The sequence below is a fragment of the Rhineura floridana genome, chromosome 2, assembly GCF_030035675.1.
Source record: "Rhineura floridana isolate rRhiFlo1 chromosome 2, rRhiFlo1.hap2, whole genome shotgun sequence".
Lineage (NCBI taxonomy): Eukaryota > Metazoa > Chordata > Lepidosauria > Squamata > Rhineuridae > Rhineura > Rhineura floridana.
The window spans coordinates 140,188,262-140,210,621 of NC_084481.1; the positions used below are offsets into that span (position 1 = coordinate 140,188,262).

General features: G+C 41.4%; 1 protein-coding gene across 7 annotated transcripts in view; it reads left to right on the forward strand.

Moving 5' to 3' along the window:
• The first annotated feature begins 10,311 nt into the window (after positions 1-10,311).
• The window catches only part of E2F8 (E2F transcription factor 8), a 39,934-nt gene continuing 27,885 nt past the window's right edge, over positions 10,312-22,360 (forward strand). Inside the window, exons 1-5 of one of the 7 annotated variants that reach the window (XM_061610658.1) lie at positions 10,312-10,338; positions 17,229-17,333; positions 18,978-19,238; positions 19,562-19,718; positions 21,733-22,038. In XM_061610658.1, coding sequence (XP_061466642.1) covers positions 17,286-17,333; positions 18,978-19,238; positions 19,562-19,718; positions 21,733-22,038 — 772 coding nt within the window. In that variant the 5' untranslated portion in view covers positions 10,312-10,338; positions 17,229-17,285. Of the gene's footprint in view, positions 10,339-14,289; positions 14,468-14,493; positions 14,774-14,817; positions 14,838-17,228; positions 17,334-18,977; positions 19,239-19,561; positions 19,719-21,732; positions 22,039-22,360 lie in introns of those variants that run through there. The other 6 variants (XM_061610656.1, XM_061610661.1, XM_061610660.1 and 3 more) reach the window with 6 other exon arrangements.

Genomic DNA, 22,360 nt, shown 5'->3' on the forward strand with positions numbered 1-22,360 from the left:
CCTGCTGGCTCATATAAGCAAACTGTTCTTCACTGAGAACTGCAGCAGCTTGATGATAAAAGCTGTGGTTCTTTCTCCATCTCAAGGGGGAGGGATTGTAGTGTAAGGCAGCATCTCTATATTCAATCAAATCTGCCAGCAGATCAAGCTGAAAAGGGCCAAAATGAAGACTGTGAGACCATCCAGATTTGAACATTGTTCCACCAGGACCATCACTCTAAATCAGCCACTTTATCATGCATATTAATATCACAGTCTACAGTTTGGAAAGAGTTATTTCTCCATCTGTAAAGGGCATCCCAATCCATCCCCAGCTTCTATGCTTGTTCACATGCCCCAGAGTCCAGCAGTGACCAGGACACCAAGGTTAGTGCCACTGAATAAGGAGCCAAACTGGTTTCTGGCTCTGACCCAGATGCTAGTGATCAGGAGCCCACTGAATTGGATGTCAAAGCATCAGGGTCCCATGGAATCAGAGCCAGGAGCCTCACCTTAACCTTCCCCTGAGCCACCAAATGCTTCCCACAGTACCTCACCAGTCCAATGGTACAGGGAGTGCACAAGGCAGAAGGCCATGGAATGCAAAACATTGGCCTTTTAAGAGATTCTAATTCTCCAAAATGTGACAAAGCCTAGAATATGTGGGCTCAAAAAGCCTCACTTCACTGCCAACCCTTGTTGGAGCACATTGCTTACTTGGAGTTTTCCATGGTGCTACAACAACCTATCAGAATTGATGCCCCTCCATAGAAACAGAAACAGATCAGATAGTGAGTTTCTCATCCAAAACTTACTGGCGGGAGCATTCAGCCATGAATTTAGATCCAGTTGAATTTAGATCCACAAGAAGACAGTGTAGTGCATTTATTAGTCATTCTTAGAAGATCCTACAAAATCATGCAGAATTACCTCCATTTGGGTGGCAGACGTTTATTAAGAAACTGAATTTGCAGACACTGAATATGAACCCAGCAACCCCAGTTACTCTGATTAAGTGGGCCGCACACCTGGGCCTACTACTGAGGGTCCTGTTCTAATTTCATACACACACCTTTTAAAAAGAGAAAAAAGCCACTCGTGAGCATATTCTGAGAACAAGCTTTAAAGGATTAAGATGGTCTGCCCCCAGAGACTAATGGAATCCACAGGATTCCTGAATGCCCTTGGGAAGTTCCCAGTAGGTGACCCTCTTGAAGCCCTTCTCACGCTGTGGAACAGCGAGGCGCATCGGGCTCTTGACATGGTTGCCCCTGAGCACCTTCTCCGGCATTGTGGAGCTCGGTTTGCCCCTTGGTACACCAGTAAGCTAAGGGCAATGAAACAGGTTGGACGACAGCTAAAGTGCAAGTGGTGAAATATATGCTGTGAGGCTGATCGGGCACAAGTAAAACATCATAACCGTGACTACTGTGTGGCGGTGAGGGCGGTGAAGAAGGCCCACTTCTCTGCCACCATCGCATCCTCAAGTAGCTGTCCGGTGGAGCTTTTCCATATAGTCAGGGGTCTGTTGACATCAACTCCAGGAAATGGAGTTTTAGACCCTTCAGAGGCCCACTATGAATTGTTTGCAAGGCACTTTGAAGGTAAAGTTGCTCGCCTCCATAGCAGTCTTGATGTCCCCTCCACATCTACTGTAGTCCCCAATGAGGTGTCCAGTGCAACATCTGCTGCAACTTCTTGGGAATGGTTTCAGTTGATGTGGCCTGATGACGTAGACAAGGTGCTTGCAATGATGTGGCCAGCAACGTGTCCTCTTGACCCTTGCCTTCTTGGCTTATTAAAGCTTGCCGAGGGGGTTTGACCAAGTGGATCCAGGGTGTGGTCAACGCATCATTGCGGGAGGGAGTGGTTCCAGCTGCCTTGAAAGAGGCAGTGATCTGACCACTCCTGAAAAAGCCCACCCTGGACCCACTGGTTTGTGACAACTACCGACCGGTTGCAAATACCCCCTTTTTAGGGAAGGTGATTGAGAAGGTTGTGGTGCAACAATTGCAAGTACCCTTGGATAAAACAGATTAATTTGACCCATCCCAGTCTGGGTTGAGGCCTGGTTATGGGACTGAATTGGCCTTGGTCGCCCTGATGGATGACCTTTATCAGGAGAAGGACAGGAGGAGTGCGACCCTGTAATTCTTACTCGATCTCTTAGTGGCTTTTGATACCATTGACCATGGTGCCCTTCTGGGCCGACTTGTTGAGATGGGTATTGGAGGCACTGTTTTACAGTAGTTCCGATCCTATCTCCAGGGTCGCTCTCAGAGAATAGCATTGGGTGACTGTCTTTTGGCCCCCTGGCAGTTGTGCTGTGGGGTGCCGCAGGGTACTATCATGTCCCCCATACTGTTTAACATCTTTATGAAGCCCTTGGGAGCAGTCATCAGGAGATTTGGGGTGAGGTGTCAGCAGTATGCTGATGATACCCAGCTCTACTTCTCCATAACATCTGAATCAGAAGAGGTTGTACAAGCCCTGGACCACTGCCTGGACTTGGTGGTGGGCTGGATGAGGGCCAATAAACTGAGTCTGAATCCTAGCAAGACGGAGGCGCTGTGGGTTGGTGGTTCCCGAGTTTGGATAATTGGTAAGTTGCCTGCCTTGAAGTTGGTCTGGAAGTTGCAGCTGGTGCAAAATGTGGCAGCGAGACTGCTCACTGGGGCAGGGTATCGCCAACATGTCACCCCACTGCTGAAAGAATTGCACTGGCTGCCCATTTGCTACCAGGCCAAGTTCAAGGTTCTAGTTTTGGTATACAAAGCCCTATACAGCTCAGGACCAGGATACCTGAAAGACCGTCTTACCCCTTATATATCCAGTCGATCACTGTGCTCTGCAGGTGAGGGCCTCCCGCAGATACCATCTTATCAGGAGGTTCGTTCTGCACAATATAGGAAACGGACCTATAGTGTGGCAGCACCTACCCTGTGGAATTCCCTCCCTTTGAATATTAGGCAGGCGCCATCTCTGCTATCTTTTTGGTGCCTTTTGAAGACTTTCCTCTTTCAACAAGCTTTTTAAGTTGAGACCTCTCCCAGTCTGCGTCTGTGTTAGAATTGCTTGCTAATATTTTTTTTAGTAATGTTTTTAACCCTTTTAAAAAAGATGTTTCTAAAGCTTTTTTTCTTTAATGTTTTTAACGTTGTTTTGTTTTAATGTATTTTAAGGTCTGTTTTTATGATGTTTTAAAGTGTTTTTAGCACTTTTGTTTTCCGCCCTGGGTTCCTGCTGGGAGGAAGGGCGGGATATAAATCAAATAATAAATAAATAAATAAATGTGTGAAACAAATGAACTGTCAAACATTAGGGAGAAAAGAACTCAAGAAGGAGGAAACAGAACAGATTCAACAGATGAAAGGTCAGTGAAAGATAAAAGGGAAATGTGCCCACAATGTATAAAGCATGAGATGTTAAGAACAAAGTAAGAAAAAAGCACCTTTCAAAAATAAGAAGTGGTAAGAGAGAACAAGACCAGAACAAAATAATCAGATAGCATTTTAATGCTATTGTAATTGCACACTAAGGCTGCAACCCTATACACACAGGGGTCTCACTGAATTCAATAGGACTTTCATCTAAATAGAGGTGCATATAGTTGTGCCATAAGAAATGCTTTCTGGAAGAATGCAACTGGGAATCTAAACATTTCCTGGGTTCATAATTTGGTGCAGCAATTCCTTAAACATCCAATGAGTTACATGAAGGATAATATGGTCATTTGTATGGAAACAGGTAGCATTCTATACTATAAATGAAAAGAAAGATGAATCCAACCCAGAGTTCAGCCATAAATACTGTTAATATTTTCAAGTTCAGAGAGTAATGATTAACAAAAAATTTGCTAATGTAAGCCATTTTGTGAAGATCTTTTGCCTTGAAGAGCAGGCTATAAATATTTAAATAAAGAGAAGGGAAGAACATCAAAAGCACAACTCTTCGAATGTCCTTTGAATATTAGGCAGGCGCCATCTCTTGCTATCTTTTCGGTGCCTTTTGAAAACTTTCCTCTTTCAACAAGCCTTTTAAGTTGAGACCTATCCCAGTCTACATCTATGTCAGAATTGTTTAATATGTTTTTTAATAATGTTTTAAACCTTTTTTAAGGTTGTTTTTTAAAATGTTTTTAATGCTGTTTTGTTTTAATGTATTTTAAGATCTGTTTGTATGATGTTTTAAGTGTTTTTGTGCTTTGTTTGCTGCCTTGGGGTCCTGCTGGAAGGGCGGGATACAAATTAATTAATTAAATAAATAATAAATAACTCTTTCAACGTTTTTGCAAAGTTTTGTATATTGTGCTATTAATGAACATTTGATTCTATTTTTTTCTGTGCACAGTACTCACATTTCCCCCTCAGGGCTCTTTTGGAAATATTTCATTTTATGAACACACAAAATACAGTTTTCATATTTGTGAAAATGCTTCATATCTCTTCTTTCTGATACACTGGAGAGTTGAAGAAAGCTGCCATTGCTTTTTTGGGGGGATGTTATTTTTCTTATTTGGAATTGGGGGAGGAATGGCAGTGCTTTAGGATCAGCACTGCTTACGTGTCTCTTCTTCTGCCAGCTGAATCTGGGTATTTGTAAACAAACAAATATTAAAAACCCAACTCTCCAATATTCTTGTAACTCAAGGAGTGAGCAGCACAAAACAACACAACATAAATATGGCAATTCTGCACTAGAAGAAATGGTGGTCTCTCTAGTGTTCAGGACTCATAGCATTTCAAATACAGAAAATATCAAATTTCTTGGCACCTTGATAACAAAAGATGTCCAAAGCTCTAGTTATTATCATCTGATATCACTCAGACTAGTTCTGCCACTTTCTTTCCCATGTCCAGTCTAATAATGTGAAAATATACCCTCAGCTGGCAGTTGCGGACAAGGATGGGGCTGGCTTGTGCAGCTGTGGCAAGCTGAGCAGGCCCTAGCCAGCTGGGGAGGACTAGCCTCAGAGGGAGGCAATGGTAAACCCCCTCTGAATACCACTTACCATGAAAACCTTATTCATAGGGTCGCCATAAGTCAGAATCGACTTGAAGGCAGTCCATTTCCATTTTTCATACACAGTACAGACTGCAGCATTTATTTATTTATTTATTATACTTGTATACCGCCCCATAGCTGAAGCTCTCTGGGCAGTTTACAGTAACTAAAAACATATACAATTTAAAAATACATCTTTTAAAAAACAATTTAAAACACAATTTAAAATTTAAAACAATATGAAGTGGTTGGTGGTACATGTGATGTTCCTATATTAATGTATACATGGTAAGTGGAGTGAAAGAGGGGGAGTGAATGGGCAGTAGAATGCGAGATGATTGGCTGAGTGTTTAAAATGGCTGAGTGTATAAAAGGAAGAGTGAGAGTGGAATCTGGGGGGAAGAAGAGAACTGAGTGGGTTGCTTGGTGGGGTTTAGAGAGTTGTTTACCAGGAGGGAGGTGGAGTTCGGATTAGTATTGAGTAAAACCATATGCTTATGTGCCTTAAGAAGAAATCTTGTTAATCTTGTTAGCTTTGTTATCTGTAATAAATACTTAATTTGGTTTACCAAAGGCCTGATCCTTGGCTGGGGTTTCACAGACCAGAAGGGAGGGTAAGGTAATGACCAAGGCTGAAGGGGAACTGTAAGAAATGGTGGCAGCGGTGAAGAGAATAACAATACCAGTATCCAGAGTCTCTGGGAATACTAGTATTGGGACGTTACTGGTGGTTGCCTAGCAGGGGGATCTGTTGAGATCTGTGCCAGAGCGGATAGGTAAACCATAAGAGAGTGCGGTCTGGACTGGTGGAGTCCCTGGTGGTGCCTAGAGACAGGCAGTAACCACGAGCAGGTAGGAACCTGACAGGGAGAGCCAGGGAAGGACGCATCACAGTACACATTCTCTTGCTTTTGTTTGTGTCACCTCCTTCGCATTCTCTCAGTGTCTTTCCAGCTGTATGCAGTAACTTTTAATTAGTATTCCCTCAAACAAAGCAAGATCCTATTATTAACCACTGGAGGTGTTAATTTGTTTAGGAATCTGGATTGCCATGATCTGTTTCTCCCTTCTCTCTACCTCCATCCTTCTTGCATAAGCAAAGCTCTGAGACAAATTGATTCAATTGGGGTTTCTTTTTCCCCTTGCAGGATCATGTAACAATTAAAGCAAATAAATGCAATTAAAAGAAAATTGAAATCTGCCCTTTCGACAATACGACTTCTGATTTAATTTTTATCCATGCTAGTGAATAAAACATGAGATTCTTCTCGAACTCTTGAATGAATGAAATACACTGCCTGGTACATCATAGAGCACCACCTGCTGGCAGCTGATCTCTCTCATGTTTGCTTTTGTACTTATCTTCTCTACATTTGAGATGTTCAGTGCCATTAATCACTACTTATTTACCATTACTGAAGTACCTTGAAGCATGTTAGAATTTATTTTCCCAGGACCAAGAGATAAAATAAGAAACTCTATAATGCAGTTTATAATCTGAGTTAAGATGAAACACAATGAGTAGTGATGGGGGAGGGGAAGAGAAGGAAGTGTTAAGAGATAAATGAAGGTAGCAGCAACAAGTCCTGCAGTTACTGAGGTCAAACTTACAGCTGAAGAAGGTGTTCCAACAAAACATATTTATTCAAATATATTTTTTAAAAAACTTCACTGACAAAACCCAGTTCAAGGATGAGAAATCTGTGACTCTCCAAATATTGCTGGATTCCAATTCCCATCAACCCCTGCTAACATGGCCAGGTCAAGGATGATGGGAATTGTGGTTCAACAACAGCCACAGGTTCCCCATTCTTGCCTTAGACCCTTGTATAAACTGCATCAAGTTGTCAGCCCTACCAAATTACTCAGATGGCCCCATAGCAGCACCCCCAAACTTAAACAGGGCTAAAGACTAATACTGAACCTGTATCTGTTCTACAGAAACCTAGGGGGAAAAGGAGACAAATTTCCTGGAATAGATGTATAGCCTACGAGGGACAAGAAATCCTGAGCTAGGCAAGTAGGACAGACCAATCCTGTAATGCAACATGCCAGAGACAATCCAAGTCTGTTTATTACCAAACATAAGGTTTGGTGTGTTGGTTTACAACAAACCAGCAGGCTCTGTGATGTCTCAGAATCTTATAAAGTGACACATATTGAGTCTTCCTCAAGCCTGCACCTGTCATGACTTCTGTGATGCCTTCAGGAGTGGGGGGACCTTTTTGGTGGGATCAAATTACCTGAATTGGAAAGTTCTTGAGGGCCGCATTCCAGTAGTGGGTGGAGCTAGACATGTACACAGTCACACACACTAAGTCACATACATATACTTAACACAGATACATGTAATAACACACACACACATTGTAACACAAGCACGCTGCAGTTCCTCTCTGTGGACTGAGATAGAGGATCTCTGCAGGGAATAATCACTTTTTGTCAAAGACGGCACTATGTTCTCTGCCTGGATCACCAGCTCATTTGGATTCCTCTCTGTGCACTGAGAAACAGGAGCCCTTTTTTAGTTCACTAAGTGGAATTCAAGCAAGCTCACAATCCAAACTGCCCCCTGCCCAGTGGTGCTGAGTGTTGTCTTGGCAGTAGGTCAAATCACAACCTAGGCAACAACTTAATGGGATGCAAAGCCATCTCATCTTGAGTGCTGTTGTGCAGTATGTGGCCTAATTGTGTTGCTGGCCCAATGGGCAATAGGATCAGTGTTTAAATTGCATTTGTCCTTCTGCCCCAAACTATGTATCTAGCTGCAGTAATCTCCAGTTTATATTTGCTTTTTACCATCTTCTTAAGATTAATCAAGCCTAGAATGTGTAGGTGACAGCTTATTTCATTTTGGTGTCATTTGTTAGCAAGGACAAGAGCAAGGGCTCCTTGCTTGCTCTCCCCCCCTGCAGCAAACCTAGCAGGATAGCAAAGCTGCTTCTACTGGCCAGCTGCTATAATTGCAGGCATCTCTAAACAGGAACACTGCCATCAGTGCCAAAGGCCTCTAGAATAAAGATGGTGCACCTTCAGTCTTAATTTGGGACACCAGGCTTCTTCATCGTCTCCTGAGGCTATAGTCCCTTTGTATAGGCCATGTCCATTCCCACCTCCCCACACTGGGCCTCCATGCACCCTTGACCTAAGATCACTCAAAGAAGTCTGCGGCTTACTTAGCAGACTACCTTTAAAAGCTTACTTTAACAAAAAAATAGTTGGTGTTACTTTGTTCCAAGATAAAAGGCAAAGAAAAAACTGCCTAGTACATTGTTCACATTTATAGAAACCTTACCTAATAATTCATTATAAATTTTAAGTTATTTTAAATGTTTCACAATAACATCTAAACCAATTTGTTGTTGTAATTAGCATATGTCTCAACCCAATGATTAAAATATACTTTTCCTAATAAAATAAATGCTTTAAATGTATTTGACTTGTCAATTGAACAAATCTTTTTGGATCAGTCAAATGTCCAACCCTATACATAATTTGGATATCTCATGACTATTTAATGGTGTAGTGGCAACCTTAACACTGTCCTTGTCCACTATATAAGTAAAAAGTTTGCTCCTTCCACACTTCCCTGTCTTTTTAAGACCGTAATCTGATGCACATTTACTTGGAAGTAACCAAGACCCTTTGAACTCATTTCTGAATAAATACACACAGGATCAGATTACACACCACATAGATTGTCACAATCTAAATGCAAGGGCAGTGCAGTAAATTGCATGGGATATTTTATATTAAAATATTAATCAGTACTAGTTTTATTAAGTTTAAACTACTGCAGAAAGATCTAGTTTCTTAATAGTATATAATCTGTCTCCATGCCAGACAGTACTTACCCTATCTCCAAAAAGACCACAAACACGAATTATCTGCTAAGTAAATAATTATTGTCTCACTTTGGTAATAAAAGCACCCGGTTGGTAAAATGGCAAACACATTCCTAGAGATGATAAGAGCCTCCAAGGAAAGGGGAAAATATCTATTTTAGCAGAGTCCACCTTAAAAACCAGATCAGTTTATTCAAGATAGACAGGTTTTCCTGGTGAAAATTTCCAGTAACTTTTTTGCCTGTAGGTAAACAAACTTGTATTAAGGAAGTGTCTGAACAAAGTTTTTTTAAAAAAACTTGTATAGGTTTACCTACATAATGAAACACAAATATCAAGGCTGTAATCCTAAACTTGGAAACAAGGTCCACTGATACAATAAATTAATGTGTGTTTAAGATTTGTGTGACCAGCTGGGATTCCCAAAACAGCTGATTTGTAGCCTTCAAAGCTGGGCATACTTCAGAAACAAATGATCGGAACATTATAATTATTCTAAGGCAATACACCTATAAAATAAACTCCAGAGAATACAGTGGGATGTTTAGGCTGCAATTCTGTGCACATTTACTACAAAGTAGTAAGTACCATTGAACTCAGTGGCTCTTACTCTGAGAAAACATGCTTAGAACTGGTAAGCTGGGGGGTTATGGTGTAGTGACTTCTAAGCCATATTGAGTTAAACAGTGTACATTTCACTGAGTGATCTCTAAATTTGCATTCAGTTCATGCATACAACATTATCAGCCACAAGGTCTCATTAATTACTTAGAATTGGATTGTATTACTAAACAGTCCCTACATTCAAATTCAAGTCTTCTTGTCCCTTCTTGCATGCCTTTTTGGGTTCTATGATATCTAGTATTTATCCCATGCATTGTTTATTCAGAAATTAAGTTCAACTGAGTTAAATGAGATCAAGGTTGCAATCCTAACCCCTCTTATCTAGGAGTAAATCCTATTGAATTCAATCTGTCATAGTTCTGAGTAGACATGGCTAGGATTGTGCTGTGTGTTTAGGATTGCAGTCTAAGAATAGCAATGTCTATCATTTGCAGCAAAAAATGCTGTGTCGAATTAAATCCTTTTTTTTTATATAATACTACAGCATTGTTGGTATTCTTAGGATACTTTCCACACAAATACAACACTTTAGGTAGCAATTTAAATTTGTCAAAATAATATGATTCAGGGACAAACCAAATCAGCCAATCATAAAGCATGCAAACTATAAACCATGTGGAAAAATTCATGAGGAGGATTACAACTCAAGGTCTTAGGCTGAAAACACACTAGTCGCCAGATCAAAGTGTTTCTATTAGCCACACCTGGAGGGTGAACGGGTTGATCTTCCAATCAGTTGTGAAATCTCCTTGAAGCTGAATTTTTAAAAAATATGCACTCAAGCTGTTCCCATCAGGTTTTACAGTAAAAAGGGGTGGGGTTTGACTAGTGTCATGTGCCTCTGTTTTCAGAAGAGAGGTGGAGATGCACTGAAACTGGCAGAACAGTGAGTGTGTTCTACCCTTTTACCAAAATCAGGTATTTTATGAGAATTTAGGCTCAGGGGTAATCTAATATAAAAATTCTTATACCCCTAAAAGACCGGTGAGTATGTCCTGACAATTATCCCAGATGGACAGAGAAAGGAAGGAGATTCCTTATGCCCAGGCATTGAATTATGTATGTGGGAACAAATGCAGGAAAGATTACTTAGAAAATTTTGAGAATATAGGGAACTGCCTTATACTGAGTCAGACCAATGCTCCATTTAGCTCAGTATTTACTACACTGGTTGGCTCTCCAGGTTCAAGAGAGGAATCCTGTCCAGTCCTATACGGGGGGATATCAAGGATTGAACCTGGAATCTTCTGCAATGTACAGAAAGCCTGTGCTTTACCACTGAGCTACAGTCTTTCCCCAACATTGGCAGTCTGCACTAACTTCCATGAAACATAACTTAAGTTGATGTCATGATGATTATATAGAACCAATGCAGTGTTTTCTCTCAAATGTTGGAGAGGTTGTGGGTGAGTGGATGCTGGGGGCAGGGGAGCAGTGGTGATTTTGCAGGACAGACCTGCCCTGTGCCCCCTGGGCTAGCCTGTTACCCTAAGGTAAAGCGCACTTGGAGGAAGCGGATTATCTGGATCCATTTCAATCGGGCTTCAGGCCTGGACATGGGACTGAAACAGCCTTGGTCGCCTTGGTAGATGATATGAGGAGGGCGTGGGATAGGGGCGAATGTACCTTCCTTGTCCTCCTTGATCTCTCAGCGGCTTTTGATACCGTTGACCACGTTATCCTCCTGGACCGCCTGAAGAGGTTAGGCATGGGGGGCACTGTATTGCAGTGGTTCCATTCCTTCCTCTCTGGTAGGTACCAAAGAGTGGCATTGGAGGATGAGGTTTCGGATCCTTGGCCTCTCACTTGTGGGGTGCCACAGGGTTCCATCCTCTCCCCGATGCTGTTCAACATCTATATAAAGCCGCTGGGGACTATCATCAGGAGATTTGGGCTGCAATGTCATCAGTATGCGGATGACACGCAGCTCTATCTCTCATTTAAAACTTCACCGACGTTGGCTGTAGAAACCCTGTCCAAGTGCCTGGAGTCGGTGAGTGGCTGGATGGGAAGGAATAAGCTGAAGCTGAACCCTGACAAAACCGAGGTACTGTTTGTGGGAGACAAGGGAAGGCTGGGGGATGTGGACCTGGTGCTCAATGGGGTACGATTGCCCCTGAAAGACCAGGTCCGCAGCCTGGGGGTCATTCTTGACTCCCAGCTGACCATGGAGGCTCAAGTCTTGGCTGTGAGCCGGGCGGCACTGTATCAACTCCATCTGATACGGAGACTGCGCCCCTACCTTCCCAACCATCTGCTCCCACCGGTAGTACATGCCCTGGTCACCTCTCGCCTAGACTACTGTAATGCGCTCTACGTGGGGTTACCCTTGAAAACGGTCCGGAAGCTGCAACTGGTACAGAATGCGGCGGCTCGTCTGATTAAAGGCAGCCGCCGGCAAGATCATCACTCCAGTGCTGAAGGAGTTGCACTGGCTACCGGTTGTTTACCAGGCCCAATTCAAGGTGTTGGTTTTGACCTTTAAAACCCTATACGGTTTTAGCCCAGTCTATCTGAAGGAGTGCCTCCAGCATCGTCAGGGATGCCACTCAACAAGATCAGCCTCAGAAGACCTTCTCTTGATCCCACTGGTTAAAACAGCTAGACTGGTGAGGACTAGAGAGAGGGCTTTTTCAATAGTGGCTCCCACCCTGTGGAATTCTCTCCCAAATGATCTCCGCCATGCCCCTTCTATGATAAGCTTCCGCCAGGCCTTGAAGACCTGGCTCTTCAGGCAGGCTTTTGGGGTGGGTTAGGTTTTTTACTGTTATGGTTTTAAATTTTAATGTTTTAATGTATTGTTTTATCTTGTACGTCGCCCAGAGTGGCTGGACATCCAGCCAGATGGGCGACTAATAAATTTAATAAATAATAATAAAAATAATAAAAGGTGCAGTAGTGGATGCTGTCCCATCAGCAGTGTTGAAGTAACATTCAACTACCAGTAGGGATGGGGGAGAAATTAGATTAAGTTTGCATTTAAAGGCAAAACTACCTAATTCACACATTCTGAAACAGTATGAGAACGGAAACAGACCCATCATTCACTTATCTGAATTTTGCAATGTACTTCTCCCGCCAAGAAATGTGTACAAAAATGCATATAGTGGGGTAAAATTTGCATAAAAATGCATGAATTAATGAAAATGCATTATATTAGGGAACACTGCTTTGCAAGAAGTGTATTAGGGAAAATTGTATACAAAATGTGTTTATTTGGAGAAATTTGCACTAAAAAGTTGATGAATTTTCATGAGGACTTTTTCTTAATTGCAAACTGATGCAGAAATGTGAAGAACATAACTTAAGCCTGGAAAAATGAGAAACAGAGAAAAACAAAATTCACAAGATTTGGCCATCCTTAACTGCCAGTTTGGCAGGTTTCTGTATATGAAATGGGGTGGGAGGTGCCATCTTGTTAGATAATAAGGTATCTTGTACAGACCCTGCCAGCATATGTAAGATTTTTGGACTGCTTTAAAAAGTGGGGATATATTGAAATCTGCAGTACTTGAAGATCCAGAGTAATTCTTCTGTACATCTAGCACTAGATTGTCCACTGTAATTGCGTAAAGCCTTGCAGCTTATTTTTAGCAGCCAAAAATGTACAGGCATGCAAGTGGGAGTTTTCTATTTCACCCTCTTAGAGGTAGGTTTAACAATTTGAAAGTTAGACTATAGCTCTACTCTAATTTGTGAAAAAAAGAAATGCTGAGAGTTTTGATCCCTTTCTCATTGTCTGGCTCCCCTACTGAAAACACCTTGAGAGAAAAATGAAGCCATCACAATATGAATGTGTACTACATTTGTACTACATTTTTGTTGAGTGTCTTGATTTTATTTATACAGATGGATGTGTATTTTCTTTTTGTTTTAAAATCTGCATGAAATTTTGGGTGTTTAGCACATTTCCCAATAAACATAGTATGTTTATTAAAACAGATTTCCCAATAAACATGTGTGTGTGTGTGTGTGTTTTTAAAATGACTCAACTATGCAATGTTTTTTTAAACTGCACAATGGGAAATCAGAAAAAGTTTGTGCTGATGGACAGCGATCCAGTTCTCTCTTTCTCTCTCCCCTCCCCCCAATGTTATCCTCCAGAGATCAGGCCAGAGTATATGGAGATTATCCCCCCCCCTCTGAAAAAAACTGAGATAGGTTTAGAAAGCATGATTAGCCCAAGGTTAGGGATTTAAAACCAAGACTCACTTGTCTGAATCAGACAGTCTGTTCAACATGTAGAGGTAAAAAGGGTGCAGGGCGGCTGATTAGTTTGTATACTTTGTTCAGCGATCTTATGCAAGTAACGTTGCCATCTCTCATGTTTTTCTCTACTTGAAAAGCTCCTGTACCTTCAAATGCTACGTGACGCCCAACAAACTAAGTACTTATATAAACAAATGCAGTGTACACGCTTTGGAAATACAGCGCGGGAAATGGCACGCTTCACCTGTTGAGTTTCTGCTTGAAATGCAACTGATGTGCCCAGAGGCTCAGTCTGCATCGGCAACTCTACTAACACTGATTTCTGTGAAAGAGAGATGCCAAGTGCTATCATAAGAGTAGCGCCTTAATCCTAAACGTGAGGGAAAAGATAGTACTCTGCACATGCTCAGGGGTACTTTAATTAATTCACAGGCTCCAGGACTACAGCCTCATACAGCAGGGGAAGGTGCGTTCAACACTACGCTGAGAGGTTGACTCCCCCTACCCTCCGCTAGCCAGTCTCCGCTTCCCCATTTCTCGCGCCCGACACTCGCGCCAAACTCCTTCCAACTTCAACCGAGCCAGCTCTCAATTACTCCCCCCCTTTCCTTCCCAGCCGAGGAGGAGGGGAAGAAAGAGCAGTGATTGGTTGGGGTAGAAGAACCTCCGAGACCTGATTGGCTTAGAGTTCACCTCTTTGGCGCTCCTTTCTACGCCCACCTTCTCCACTGTCCGCCGCGGGCCAAATTCAAATCGCTGACACGGGCAGAGACAGCGGGACAGCGGCTTTCAGTGCAGGGAAGGAGGTAGGGAGGAAATGGCGCGCGGTTCGTCTGAACGGTGATACCTACACTACGTCTGTGGTTCTCCACAAGGAGACGGGGGGTGGATGGGAAGTAAGACGAAGGGAAAATACAGCTGGCGGGGCTGGTGGCGCCAAACGTTTCAAACTGGATGACGAGAAGCCTCCGCCCCTTCCGATCAAGAGCCAATCGGAGGTGCCATATGCCGAGCGAGTCATGGAGGAGGGAGGAGCCTAGCCCAAACGAAGTAGCGCGGGTGGAATCCCGGGATTGAAAGAGGGGAAAGTCTTGCGTGAGTGTGTGAGGGAGGTGAGTCAAGGGTAGAGAAGACAGAGGAGGGGAGGGGATGAATCTGAGAAATGAGCTCGTACAGGTGTTTTAAATGTTGGGTGTTGCGGGGCGACACTGAGGTTTAGTTTGCAGTGGGTGACATTTTATGATCTGGTTCATTTTTAAAATACCGTTTAATTATTAAATTGTGTTTGCTGGGTTTTTTAAATGTTAAATGTATGTAAGCTTTATGGATCTTTGATGGGTCTACCTGGACACCATTCAGTGCACGTGCAGAAAGAGAGATCGTTATTACATTTTGAAAATGTACTTTAAGCACAAAGATAGATATCTTGCAGGTAACTGCCTATTTTGTCAGATGTAGCATTCGATGGTGGTTATATCTCAAGCTTGTGCCACAATAAGGTTTGTAGTCTTTAAGGTGTCACAGGAGTCTTTGAGTTGTTTTTGCTACAACAGACTTAACACAGTTTCTATTTCTGTGATTTGTAAGAGAGGTCACTGAATTAGACCTCGGAGGTAGCACAGGGCATGTTGGCCAGACCCAGTTCCTCCTATAACAAACACACCCCTGATAGCTTCTGTACATATCATTTCCACATTTGTTTTCCATCAGGGAAAGCGAAATAATGCCATGTTCCTTTTCCATGGACAGAATTGCCAAATACTCTTTCTTTTAAAGTATTGGTATATTATTTCTGAATTTCACAGCCATACAAGCTAAATAAGTAGTCCTCATTTATTTCACAACACAGGCATCCCATAGAAGAGGTACCTTTGTCACACAGCGTCTTTAAGAATTCCGGGAACTGCATGAACAAGGGGAAAAAGCCACTTAGCTTGATAAACAAGTAGCATTCCTTCATATTTTTTTCCAGTGAAGGAATGCTCACCTTTGGTGATTTCAAAGAGGGTTGTATTCTGGGTGATATAGGCAGCAGTCATCAACGTTCTAAGGATATGGTGCAGATTGGTCGTTTTGAATTCAGTCTGCTGAGTCTGTAACTGCAAGAAGGTGGCACAACTCTGCCACGTTGTGTAATCTGACATGATCCATTCTGCCACTATATGGTGGGGGGAGACAAATGTACCTTGTTAACAAGATATAGGCCAACCTTTGCCAATCTGGCACCCTCAAAATGTTTTGGACAACAACTCCTATCAGCTCCTGCCTGCATGCCAGTAGGCACTGATGACAGATGTGGTCTAACATCTAGAAGGCACCAGAATGGTGAAGTCTGGTATAGACCCTCCTTCAACTGATTTGCACAGAAATCCCACACTGCTCTTCCTGACTGTTGTTCCATCCCTCATCCTTTATTAGTTTTCTTTATTATTTTTAATGCTGACTTGGCAACTTTACAATCTCAACTTGGCTGATGCAAGAAACCTGAAACAGGATTAAATGAAACAGTGATGCTAACCTATTCAGTCTTAATGATGTCTCCCCTCCAGCGAATTACATCAATACCCTTCATAAAGCATATATGAGTGTAGGAATATTTATGAATTGGAAAAACTGAGCCAGTAAATGCAGGTGAAAGAAGGGCCATTGGCAGAGCATATGCATGGCATACAGATGTTCCCAGGTTCAATCCCCAGCATCTCCAGGAAAACTGCTGCCTGTCAGCATAGACAATACTGAGCTGGATGGACTGACTCTGTATAAGGTGGCTAGCTTCCTTGGTTCCTTCCTAAGTTATGCCTATAAGAAAATTAGTATTGTCAAAGTATGGGGGGGGATTAAAACAGAATTGAATAAGACAGTGATGTTCATGTAGACACGCACTCAGCCATGGTGCTGGAAAAACTTTTCACAAATTGTGCAATCCTAGGTATGCTTTCTAGGGAGTAAGACCTTATAAGCAACACTTCCTTCTGAGTAAAAGTTGTGTTGCACGTCCAATGAATGAATGTCCAAAGTTTTTTATTCCAGAGATCTTGCATCAGTATTTCTCCATCAATTTTTTCTCCATTTGCAGTAAAACTATATCCAGATTTTTCTTATTATTATATTTATATCCCACCTTCTTCCATAGAACTCAGTGACATGCATGATTCCTCCCTTCCCATTTTATCATCACAACACCCTGTGAGTAGATTAGGTTGAGAGGTGTTAACTGTCCCAAGGTCATCTAGTGAGCTTCCTGGCTGAATGGGGACTTGAAAGCTGTTGTCTAAGATCCTAGTCCAACACTCTAATTACTACACCACACTGACTCTCATCTATTATGTTCTTTTTAAATTGTATTTTATTTTGTAGTGTATTTTTATTCACCTTTGATAACGCACAAATAAGACACACATTTAACTCTAAGAGAAACAAAGAAAAAAAGAACAATTCATGGATGATACAATAAGACAGCAGCATAAGCATCAACAAAAAAACACCGACAATAGCAATAACTATACAGCAGACAAGTATGCATATATGTCAACTACTTCTGCTTTATCTTTCTTTTTCTTCTCATAGAATGCTATTGAAGTTACCCAACCGGCAAAGCCCTTGTAATATTCAGTTCAAGCAAATATGAATAAGAGAAAAGCTTACAGTGGTAAAATGAATGCTGAAGACAAGGTAAAATATTTGAGACAGTTCGAATTCCCACCTTATCCTCCATAGAACAAGTATTGGCCAAAGATACAGGCATACCCCGCTTTAACCGCAATGGGACTGGAGAGTATACTTTAAGCGAAAATAAACTTTAAGTGAAGCAATTGTCTTCACTTGTACTGCATGCAATCACCACTAGATGGCAGTGGCATCATGCCAATAAAGTGTACGCGATCGCGAAGCACGCAAACGTTAAGCGGGGTATGGGGACGTATAGAGCATGTACTTTATAGCGAAGCAACGTTAAGTGAAGCGACGTTAAGCGGGGTATGCCTGTATCTGCTCAGAAGGCTGTAGTTTTCATTCAGAATTGAAGCAACTCTAGAGTTGATGATTAAGAATTACAAGTTACGTCCAAACAGTCATTGTGAGACTTGAGATTTTCTGGGTTTGGTTTAACGATCTGGTTTTACTTCATTCTTGGCATAACCATAAAACAAGAACAGAAGAGGAGTAACTTCATTAGGGTTCAAGCATTTTGTTCTCTGTGTCCCTATGGTGTGGAAAGTAGTGTGGAAAGTAGTGGCAGATCCAGCAATAAAAACTGCCACTCCTTTGACTTTGGAATGAGCAGATGAGGGAGGAAAAACCTTTTCTTCACTTAGTTTTCTCTGTATTTTTTTCACGTTTGTCAATAAAAAGAGTCTCCTGGGGAAAACCCCACTGTGAGAACAGAATGTTGGTCTAGGTAGCCTGTTGGTTTGACACAACAGGCCCTTTTTATGTTAAGTTGTTATTTTCTTCCTTTGTCAGGAACATATTTACTCTTTCCATTTTGTTTCCAAATAGAAAACATGTAATGAAACTTACATGTGTCATAATGTTATGCATTTTCCTGCCCCCACCATTCAAGTTCTGTGGAATGAAAACAGGGAAATGCATAATGTTGTATCATCAAAACAGCAGTAAGTTGTTCATATTGCATGGTGTGGGGCGGCAGCCTTGTGTTTGCTGTAACATATTTCTATCCTGCCCTTCTACCCTACAATAGGGCACACAGGGCAGCTACAATAAAATAGCACACATATATAATAATATACACAATAAAAACACAAACATTACAGTAAATTAAAATGCATAAAATACAATTAAAATACATAAAATGCATTATGCATACACGTACATACAAACATACATACATGTATGTATGTATGTACATACACATACAAGAGAGTGAGAATAAAAGAACTTAAAAGATAAAAATAAAAGATAAAAAACTTAAAACAGTGTCAGGCTGACCCGTCAGTCCCAACCAAAGGCTCTCCAGAACAAAACAGTTTTTACAAGTTTCCGGAAAACCATCAGGGACGGAGCAAAGTGGGCTTCTTGGGGCAGGGAATTCTAAAGTCTGGGAGCCACAATTGAAAAGGCTCTCTCCCACTCACTCTATATATGTTAAAATTTAAGAAATAGGTCCCCAAGTCCACATTTGAACTAAAATTGGCCCCAGGTCTGAAAACACTGAAGACTACTGTTTTGACAACAGGTACTGTATTGCCTTCAACATTATACTGATGGTTTATTGACAAAAACAGCTTTGATTTAATCTTGTTTTGTGCCTAACGCTGCTGATTTTCAGTCACACTGTTTCATTTCTTTTTGGCTCAGGAAAATCAGTCTTTTGAACCACAAGAAAGCACATTGAAAACTCCTCTGAAACAGGCAACTACCTCCAATTGGTTCTTGGCAGAGATCCAGCCTCCTGCTTCTGGCCATCTGACAACACCACCCAAGCCTCATGAAATCTCTCCTGGAGACCCATGGACACCGACGGCTAACCTTAAAATGCTGATCAGCGCAGCTAGTCCTGAGATTAGAAATCGAGAACAGGAAAAAAGATTGTCAGACAGCAGAAGTGAAATCCTTGAGGCAAAACATTTTTGTTATTGTTATAAATGATCTTGGGAACTACTCAAGCTTAAGTATGCACTTGAAAAGTAGCTAAGCTTTGGTTTGTTCCAATCTCTTGTGTTAGACCTCAAATCTGGAGTGCTAGTTATTTTTAGGGTTTATAGCTTATACATAACAGACGTTGCAGGGTAACACTATTATTTTGAGTCTCACCAGCTGTCACCGAGAAGGCACTTGGTATTACTCATTAATCACAAATGCTGTTACTAAATCTGTCGAAGCTTAATATTTTCATATAAGTCATTACTAATTGGTGTTTATATGTTGTTGTTTTCCTGCAGGACCATTTATCAGGAGATGAATATGAAAAATCACAACCAAGCCGTAAAGAGAAAAGTCTAGGATTGTTGTGCCACAAATTTTTAGCTCGCTATCCTAGTTATCCCAACACTTCTAAAAACAATGAAATTTGCCTTGATGAAGTAGCAGAAGAACTTAGTAAGTCTGGGGCTGAGCTCTGGTGTTTATTACTAGAAAAAGCATGACTTGCTTCACTTCACACTATTAAAAATGATCAGTCATTGGTTAAGGTCTTAGTCATTTTTACCAACAACTTCCTAATTTGGGTCAGTATTAGTATCCCTTTATTGTAGAGGGGAGTTGATGTTCATGAGTTGTGTCTTGTGTGATATTATAGACATTAAAACAGTGGGAAGCAATAAAGCTAACTTTTTTCCTTACATTTTTATCCTGCTTTTCTTTCATCAAGGAAATCAAGGCAGCATACATGTAGTTGTTGGTGGTCTCCTGTCCAGGCACTGACCAGACCCAGGCATGCTTACCTTCAGCAGGGTGGTGGCCTCATGTGCTCTCTAACCATACCCTGGACCTTACCCCGTTTATTTAGTATGTTGCTGCTGTCTTGGCCCTAGAAAGCAAAGGACACAACAGATTGAGACTAATGTATTACTAGATATACAAAGAGGTACTCCACCCCTATTTGTGGGTTACACTAGCACAATTAGAGGTGCACAGATAGCTCCTGTCACACCTGCATAACTCCCAATATTGTCATTTGTTCAAATGTTGATATGGCAGAGTTTTGTTTCTGTAATGCTTAAGTCTAAAAAGTGCTGCAGGGATTTAGAGCCTGTTGCCATACAGACCAGCCTCACCACATTAATAACTAATCACCTCATTATATAGGTAATCAATTGCCTGCCTACAGCTGCCCAGGATTTGGAACAGGGGCTTGGTTACACACAGTATAATGAAAAGGACTATGCAGAAAGGGCCTCCACAAAGCTTTCAGATGGATGAGATCATCATGAGAATATATTTGTAGGCAGCAGCCCTGTTATTCTGGCACAGGGGAGCAAGGGGATCAGTGGTGTCCAGTACCCTATGTAACTGGTAGGGCGGAAAATAGGGAGACTGACAGTAAGTGGAGCCACAGCCAGTGATAGGCAGCATCAGAGTCAATCACAACAGAGCCACCCCTGGCCTGGTTGTAAATAAGAAGGCAGGCAGGCAGGGACTGGCTGAGGGCTGACAGATGTTGGTGGGACAGTGCCCATTGAAGGGAATGAGCCACAGATATGCTTGGTTCACAAATCTTAAGAGGTTCCCAAGGGCTTAAAGGAATCTCAAATGTTAGTCTTTGGCAATGGGTAGTGATTTACATGAACTTGTAGAAATTAAAGAGAACTGACTGATGCTAGAAAGCTCACAGGTTTTTTTTGAACTTCTAGCAATATTTTAGTTTTGAACCTCTTAACTAAAAGGACTATGAAATCATTCTAAAAATAATGGATTGATGGGAAATTAAAGATAGTAATTCAATGGTTGTAGTGCTGTGAAAACCACCTAGACTGCCAGACCTGGGCAGACAAAGGAGGAGGATCTCCTCCTCCTTGATCCTTTAGAGCTCTGAAGAAAGAAGGAGCATTTCTTCCTTTTTTTCCTTTTTCTCTTCCAATTATTTATTTTCCCACCTGCACACAAAGGTCACTGAAGCATGGGGTTGGGTTGTTAGTTATTACATAGATTGGCTCCTGCCTGTAAACTAGATACTTCAATGTGCTTGTCTTGCGTCTTCATCTCTCCTTCGTCTCTTTCCCACAAATAACTTAGATTCAGATTGTGTTGTAAAAAAATTTTAAATAAGAATTTGCACACCCATTAACTCTTCAAATTGTCTTTCTGATCTACTTTTTCTGAGCATAGTATATTTTGAAAACTGATGAGAGATACTGTTCTTTATAACTACTTGAACATTGAGAGAGAATAGAAGTAAACTTTGCCCCTTTAACAAAGAATCAGTAGGAAGTACTATAAACTTCTATGAACAGTTGAATGAACAAACCTTTGTATATATTCTCCATAGCTGCAGAATTCTTACGTTTTATTTGTGTTTTAAAATATTTTAATTCTATCCTGCTTTAGAAATATGATGCAATTAAAAGGCAGGTTGAAAATAACCTAAATTAAATATATATATATATCTTTACAGATGTTGAACGCAGGCGTATATATGACATAGTGAACGTGCTAGAAAGTCTTCACATGGTGAGCCGACTTGCCAAAAACAGGTATTCTTGGCATGGGCGCCATAATCTTAAAAAAACACTACAGATTTTGAAAAAAGTGGCTGAGGAGAACAAGTATGCACAGCAAATCGAGCTGATTAAAAGAAAGCAATATGAACAAGAGCTCTTAGGGGATGACCAGAAGATTGAGTTGGTGGCAAAGCAAGTTAGGCCGAATGACCATACAGACATTTGCTTTGTGGAACTTCCTGGGATGGAGTTTCGAACAGGTACAGCTTTGCTTTCTAGGAGCTATATGCCAGTATTTATTTATTTTATTTATTTGTTAGATTTTTATACCGCCCGACTAGCATAGCTCTCTGGGCAGTGTACAACAAAGTGCAAAATATACAATAAAATTCCATAGTAAAATACAACAACAATGTAAAAGAATAAGGAAACTAAAAGCAATTACAACGCATGTTAAAAACTAAATTAAGTTAGATTAAAATGCCTTAGAAAAGAGGAAGGTTTTGACTTGGCGCCGGAAAGACAGTAACATCGGCGCCAAGCGCACCTCATCAGGGAGACTGTTCCAAAGTTCGGGGGCCA